Source organism: Grammomys surdaster, unplaced genomic scaffold (assembly GCF_004785775.1).
Source record: "Grammomys surdaster isolate TR1022 unplaced genomic scaffold, NIH_TR_1.0 330, whole genome shotgun sequence".
NCBI classification, from domain to species: Eukaryota; Metazoa; Chordata; class Mammalia; order Rodentia; family Muridae; genus Grammomys; species Grammomys surdaster.
Genome location: NW_021604749.1, coordinates 260,602 through 268,382, shown reverse-complemented (window position 1 = coordinate 268,382; position 7,781 = coordinate 260,602). Strand labels below are relative to the sequence as shown.

The window sequence follows — 7,781 nt, the reverse complement described above, 5'->3', positions numbered from 1 at the left end:
GCTAATTTAGATCTTTACTTAGGTGCCACCCTCTCCAAGCAGCCCTCCTGGAAATCTCTACACCCTAGGAGGTTTCCCTCTTGTTGGTTTCATTGACTTCCCTGCCGAGTACCCTAGCCCCCTGTCTGTAATTTGGAAGCTTGATTACCAGCTCCTGTCTGTAAACTTGGGAGAGGCAGTGTGTCTTTGCCATCTCTGCACTGTCTTCAAAGGCCCGGGACATTACAACTTTAATTGAAAACCAAATAAAACATACTCATCAACTTTCCCTGAGGCTTAACCCTGAGTACCTAGTCAGCGGTAGCTGCAGCTTTCCTTGAGGCCCACCTGGCTGAGATGTCAACCGCACAACTTGGTCTCCAAGATTCCATCTCCGCTAAGCTGGGTGTTTTTCAGTATTAGCAGTTAACCGTGTCAAGAGGGCCCCAGGGCCCAGGCAGTTTCTGGGCAAAATGTTTGAACTATGCATTAGCCACAGGCCAATACTTGAATCATGTTGGAAGGGGCTGGTAGGGGCACAGCTGTACCCCTGTGGGGCATTTTCTTCTCCATGGGCAAACAATTCTCTCCAGCAGGATCATGAGACAGAGTCCCAGAAAAGTCTCTGTGGTAGGCTAGGGAGGTGGCTCAGCTGGTAAAGTGATTGCCACCCAAGCAGGAGGAGGATCTGAGTTTAATCCCCAGAACCCATCACACACACACACACACACACACACACACACACACACGGGGGAGGTTCAGGGGGTTGCCACTGAGGTTTGTACAAATAAGTTTAAACTAGTGCAGATACAGGCACCAGTACCCGGATCCCTAAAGCCCACACACAGTCCAGAGGTTTCCACAAGTTCCTTTATTGATATAGCAAAATTGGAAAGAACAAGGTCCCCTAGTGACCCACAGGATCGAAAGTGCAAATACACTCCACTTCGAATGAAGATGAGTGACAGAGAGGCCTTGACCACCAGGGCCATGAAAACTGTGCAATGAAGACACCTTAATCACACAGTTGTTATAGCAGCCAACTAGGTCTGATTAACTCTTTGGTCTCTTTTATTGGAACAAACTTAGGCTGTAACTGTGACCCCAAACTGTATTCCTATATGCAGTGTGGGGTCAGAAGGCACGTTAAAAACAGCCAGAGCTGGAATGCTTCAAGTGACTGAACCAAGACATCTTTTGTCTCCCCCCTCAAAAGGTGCTAAAATATCCCTGCATATCTAATATTCCCAGAACCAGATTACATATCAGTTAGCTGTAGCTCTCCATCCATTTTTTCTGTGTACATGATCTGGAATTTACCACCCTCTCTTGACTTATACACTGGCATTACTCCCACCCCACCATGTGCCATAAAAAATAAATAGATATGTCTAAGTTACAGACAAGCAAAGAAAGAAAAAAACTAACACATACCACAGGGGTAACACTGAGCCAGTTTCCCTCTTGGGGATGTCAGAAATTTGGGTGAGGTTCATATTTTTCCACCACAGGAGAAAATTTTCCTTTGTGTAGACATGGGGGGAAAATCTCTTTGTCAAGGTCAAAGCCAGGAAGCACAGTTCTATGGAAAACGTGATTTCCTCTGGGAGGTGACAAGAGACGCTTTGGAAGGAGACTCAGCTGGTGCTCATTTTGATGGGAGACACTGAGTCAGAAAGGAATAGAAAGGCTGCCAGTGTTCTTAGAGGTGGGAATAGTACAAATCCATGCAATTTGGCTCAAAGTTGGAACACTGGCTGGTTGATTTTGTTTTGGTTTTGCTGGTGTTTAATGTCTCCAACCAACATTGTGAAGGCCCAGGCTAGGTTACTATGGACAACAACAACAACAAAAAAATTAATTTTCACATAAGAACCAAATACAAAGAAAGAAGTTATTCTGCAATTCTTCTTTATTACTCATCGGCAAGCTCCAGCTAGGCTAAGAAATTGACCTCAAATCACCAGAAAGAAAAAAAAAAATCCACCCCAAGTGTTTTAGCTGGGATTTTAACTGGAGGGCCAGGCTTGCATGGGAGCCCTACCAGGAACTGGGGATAAATGTTATTTGTGGCTGTGTTAATTTTTTTCTGCTGTTATTCCTATAACAAAGCTTAACTCTGAGAGATAAAGTAGAAATGAACTAACACCCCCCCCCATATATATATATATATTTAACCATTGTCTCTATGGCAAAGAGGATAAGCCTGTATATACCTGGGGGAAGGCTAACTGGGCAAGGGGTTGCAAACTGGTGTCCTCAGGTTCAACCAAATATCTGGCTCACTTGGTGGTTTTAGACATCTTAAATTACTTCTTAAAGACCAGTGAGCTTTAGTATTTTAATTTGAAATGCTGACTTTTGGCCCCACCCTTTCTTTTCCAGCCTGAGGTGAGCTGCCTCCTTTAAGGAAGGCGGAGTCCCCACACCCTCCCACCTCTTATTTATCTCCCTGCCTTTAGGCTTCTGAGTTTGTGACTCCTGACCAGAAACAGCACATACCTAAAAACACATTTCCTCACCCAAATCTCTCTCCCACCCTTGAGGTGTCTTCACCTGTCTCCCCCCCATCTCTCCCTTTCACACACACCTTAAGTCCTCCTCCCCCAACTCCTCAGAGAATATTTGCATCCACTCAAACTGTCCTCTCCTTCATTTTGCAAAACGCATATTCTCCCAGCCCACGAGCATTCCAGGAAGGCTCCGAGCTGGGCAGTGGGAGTTACTGAAGTGGCTGGATGCAAAAGAGCTGAGTCATCTTCCTCAAGCCGTTTTCTTTGGGCACTGGCTAAACAACTCTTTTTATTTTTTGGTAGAGCCATCTTGTATGAAAATATTGGCATATATGACTCTCCAGCACCAAATAGACACCAAAAGTGTATAGATAGATGTCAGATAGAGGCCATGACAGTCGCCATAATGAAATGCAGAACTGAGCTGAATGTAAAGGCCTTGGGCAGCCACTGTACTCGGTTAACAGCTGTATTATTGCATCTGTACACAGTACATGTTTCAGATCACTAAACATTGATCAAAATTGATCGAAATCTCTTAAATTTTTGTTGCCACATAGTGAGAACAACTGTTCAGAGCATGGCACTTAAATAAAACATTAATATTTTTTAAAAATTTACAAACACAATGCCCATTAATTTAATAATAATAATAAACTTTAAAAGTTTGAGGATGGATGAAGCTTTGGGTAATTGACACACACAAAAAAAGGAAAAAAAACTACAAAAAGATATTTATATAAGCTATTCATTTTTATGATCCTAACCAGATTTATACTTTAAAATATTATCAAGATTTAAAAAAAATAAAAGGATTCCTTAGCTAGAAATTCCTAGCCTAGCTAGAAATAGTTGGAAACTTGTCTCTCCCCTCTTCTATCTTAATGACTACAGAGGAAGCAACAGACTGAGTATAGAAGTCATGTGTGTATTGTACACACAGATACACACACACACAGCGACACACAGACACACACAGAGAGACAGACAGACAAACACACACACACATACACACACACACATACACACACACATACACACACACACACACACACACACAGGCGCGCACAATCTTCCCTTGGCATTGGCTTTTTAAAGTAATTAAAATCAAATCCACTGTGCAATTTCTATCTTTTCAAGAGGCTGACAGACCAACCCTTTCATCCAATGCCGTACCTTATGACCAAGTATTGGCCTCAAAAAACTAGGAATGACCTCTGGGGTATCAAGAGGAATGGCCCCTAAAACAACTCAGTGAGTTGTTTCTCTTTCAGTTGGAGTTGCAAAGGACAAATGAGAAGTCCCTCAGTCTATTCCCCTCGATTGCCAACTGGGTGCCCCAGAAAAAGGGGTTTGCAGAGTTCCCTCCACACAGCTAAGAAATTAAACAATGACCTTATTCATGTGACTATTTTTGTCTTCTAACCTTCACTTTAAAGAGTCTAAGGGAGCACAGATCTTTGTTGTTTAAAAAAAAAAAAATCCCTAAGTGTATTACTGAGACTGGCCACACGTTCCACCAGGAGAGAGGAAGATGAAGCTTTCTAAACTTGAACTGCTATTGGAAGTTGTCTGGAAGGCGGGAGGATTGAAGGCACTGGAGAATGGGCTCCTCCCAACAGCAAGAGGTACCCAGGCCGAGAAGAGCAAAGCACTGTAAGAGCAGCTCCTTCCTTTCTCCCTCAGCTCCTGTCACCAATCTCTTCTGCCTACTGCTGGGGACTAACAGGTCTCCAAGCACACGCCTCAAGCTACTACTTTACAAGTCATAAGCACAAGCAAGAACCGGCCTTCAAGACGACGTAAGGCTGCCCGGGTAATCAAGAACCTTCCAACCACTACCCCGATATCAGCCATCACTGAACCCTAACCCATACCAGGCAGCATGCCAAGCATTTTCTCCTTCCTCAAAGGTCCTTATACTCTAAGACAAGCCTACAGGGCCTTTGCTCAGAAGCTTTGAAACATAAGCGGGTTGTGTCCAGCTGACGGTAAGCCCTAGGCAGGATCTTTTTCAAGACTTAGTTCTACACTTTTGCCAGACTTGTCTTAATTAAGGACCTTTTCCCCCCTCTGCATTCTGCCTGGCTGAAATGAACAGTATTGGGTGTCAAGTGCAAATCCCCCCCACACCCCCTGTGACCTGGAGGAGTGCTGAATGGCCACTGGCTGCTTTTCAGAGCCCTGGTCTTTCATATAACTGTGCGGAAGCTCTTTTGAACAGCCCTCGGTTCCAACAAACACAGCACAAGAAAATGGCTGGACATAAAGTGCCACTTGCTCTGAAAGTCTCTACCCAGCTCTTGGCCACCTCTTAGCATGGGTCACTTAACTTATGACAACTCCATTAATCTTATTCAACAAACCTGTGATGGCACCACTAAAAAATACATGCACGCTCATGGAAATAGCTAAATTAGGACTCTGGAATGCTAACAGCTGGACTAGAATTTCAATTCCAGTTGTGGATAAGAATTCTTTAAAAACAAACAAGCAAACAACTAGGGGACCAGGATGTGGTTTCATGGTAGAGGGCCCACTTAGCATAGGGGTCCAGGATTCCAGCCCCAGCAGTGAAACATGCATGCAACATCCCTCCAAAACTATGGGCCAATTGAGTACCTAGTGTCTACCAAATATGTATATAAAAAATGATTGCTTCTAATAATTTGGGGGCAGAGAGATCTGCATATAAGACCACCCAGGATACTCTACTAGGTCTGCAGAAGACACCACTGCTATCTTAGGCGAAGGAGCCTAGGACAGAACATTTGTGCCACCAGATCCTGTGACATCCTTCAAACTTTCCGACACCCGAACAGCTTGTCTTGAATTTAGCTGCCATCCGTGCTTTCAATCCGAGGGAAAGGGGCATTTGGTCAGGTGGAGTTAATCGGTGCTCATGGTTCATCTTCAGGGAAGCCCTGCTTGCGTTGACTCCGGGGTGCGGGGCACCTGGCAAGGTAGCGGGGACCACCGTAGACCCGGAGAAGCTGGGGCAACCTTCGCCAGGTGGACAGCAACCGCGCAGCTGCAAGCTCCCGGGCGTGCGGGTCGAAAGGTGCCAGGAGGTCAACTGGAGCGGCCTCGCGCAGCACCTTGGGCAGGGGGCCAACCTCGGCAGCTGCCCCAGCCGGGCCTAGGACACAATGGAAGAGGTCTCGGCGTCGCAGCAGGCAGTCCCTAAGGAACTTCACCAACTTCTCCAAGCACTCGCTCAGGTGTGCCTCGTCCCAGCTAGGCGTTGGGCCACCCTCGTTCAGAAGCACCTCCAGCACCGCCGTTTTGAGCACGTAGGAAGACAAGATGCGTCCCCAGTGTGTAGCAGCCATCGGGTCCAGCCCGCGGGCACCCAAGTCTCGAAGAGCCTTAAGCAGCTGCAGGCACTTGAGGTAGCAGGCACCTGGAGGTGCCCGTTCCTGAAGCCAGCCCAGCAGTTTCTGCTCCTGACGTGCTGTGTTCACACCCCACAGTGCTTCGGCGCACAGGCCACCTGGGAGCTCTGACAGGGCTCCGCTAGGCGAGGGTGGTGGCGGCGGTGCCACAAGGAAGACGCCGTCACCCAGGTGGACAGCAGGGATGAGGCGCACAGCCATGGAAAGGCGGCAGCAGCCATAGTCCGTACGGCAAGGAAGGATGTGGAGGGTGGGGGGCTGCTCCAGACCACCTGGGGTCAGGCTGACCCGACAGCGACCCTCCAAGCTGTAGCGGACGGTGGCCAAGGAGCGCTGTAGGTGCGCCTGGAACCAGCGCAGCACCAGGGTAGCTGAGAGGTGGCGACGGCCCTGCACATCCACACAGAAGCCTTCAGCGAAGGGCTTGCAGTCGCGATGCCACTGACCTGTCGAGGTCCCCGATGGCGAGGGCGGTGCCTTGAGGGCACACACGAAGCAGCTGCGGAAGGCCGGGGTCAGCGTAGGTTCGGTCCCCAGACTCCGCGGCTCCAGCGCCACCTGCGGCGGGAGTCGCAGTGGCACCAGCACGTCGAAGCTGTCAGGTCGACGGATTTTATGCTGCTCGTAGGCGCTACCCACCTGGATGAAGTCTCCTCGGAAGGCCAAAGCCAGCGCTCCCCCGGTGATGGGGCCCGGAGACCCTCGGGCCCGGCCAGCTTGCACCAGTTCCCCCACGATCCGGCTCACGTGCGCCTTGCTGTGACCTAACACATGTGGCGATAGGCGCACCTCGTGCTCATAGTAACTCTCCAGTAAGATGCTCAGGCCTGGCTCTTGCAAAGATCTGGCTGAGAAGTTGGCATGGCCACACGGGCGGGAAGAGCCTGGCAAGAGGCGCTGGCGGATGGCGTGGCGACATCGTAGGAGGATGTAGCCGAGGAGAAGAAGGATGGCCACCTTGAGCAGCGGGAAGCCGCTGTCTGCGCCGTCGGAGGGCTCGGCCCGGGCGTCCTCGCTGCTGCGTAGGGCATGGTAGAGGCACACCAGCGCCGTGCACAGCCCGGTCACCAAGGGCCAGAAGACCCGCAGGTTGAGCGTGTACCGCACGGACATGCCAGGAGCCCGGGTGGCCCAGGGCGCGAGCCCGGGTGGTGTCCCCTGCCCAGCATGCGCGCAGCGTCCCGGCGGCCCCGAGGCCCCCGTGTCCTTGGCCTTGGAGGAGGCTCCTCGCTCGCAGCGCCGGGGCCAGCAGCCCCGCTGCTCTGCCTCCACTCTCAGCTCAAGTTCCCCTTCCAGGCGCCGCCCGCGCAGCTCGCTCCGGCCCCTGACCGCGCCCTGTCCCTGTCCCGCTCAGTCCCAGCCGTGCTGCCCTGGGCTGGCTTCTGCCCCGGACTCCTACCCTACCCTGGGCGGCCCTCCTTGCTCGGCCGCAGCTGTGCACGGGGGCGATCGGCCGGGTTACTCGGGCCCCGGGATTTTCTTCTTTCGGAGGGGAAGGCCGCGCCGGGCAGCCGGGAGGAAATGCCGGAGTGTGGAGCCTCGCGGGGAGGGCGGCCCCCTCCCAGCCTCCGCCTGCTTCGACGCCGGGTGGCCAGAGGGACTTCGGGACTTTCGGGAGACTGCACTCCCGAGGGCTACTCCTGGGCCCCCTCCTGGAAGGCAGAACTGGGAAGGCCTGGTTCCGGGGCGGTGGCTGCATCTGATCCCGCACTTACTGGGAAGTTGCCGGAGGAAGGCTTGCAGCCCCACCGCCCGGCCCTCCCTTCGCCCGGCCCCACCCCCAGCGAGTCCCGCTGGCGGCGTGGCAGGCTCGGGCGGAAGTGGCCCCTAGCTGTCTGCGGCTGTGCTGTCTTGTAAACCTACGCTGAGTACCTACTAAGCACTAGGCAGGGGC

General features: G+C 51.2%; 1 protein-coding gene across 1 annotated transcript; it reads right to left on the bottom strand.

The window, feature by feature from the left end:
* Positions 1-831: 831 nt before the first annotated feature.
* Positions 832-7,021, bottom strand: Itpripl2 (ITPRIP like 2). Its single transcript, XM_028778223.1, has one exon. It carries the CDS (start codon positions 6,998-7,000, stop codon positions 5,393-5,395), a length of 1,608 nt encoding a protein of 535 aa, XP_028634056.1. The 5' UTR covers positions 7,001-7,021; the 3' UTR covers positions 832-5,392.
* Positions 7,022-7,781: the final 760 nt, after the last annotated feature.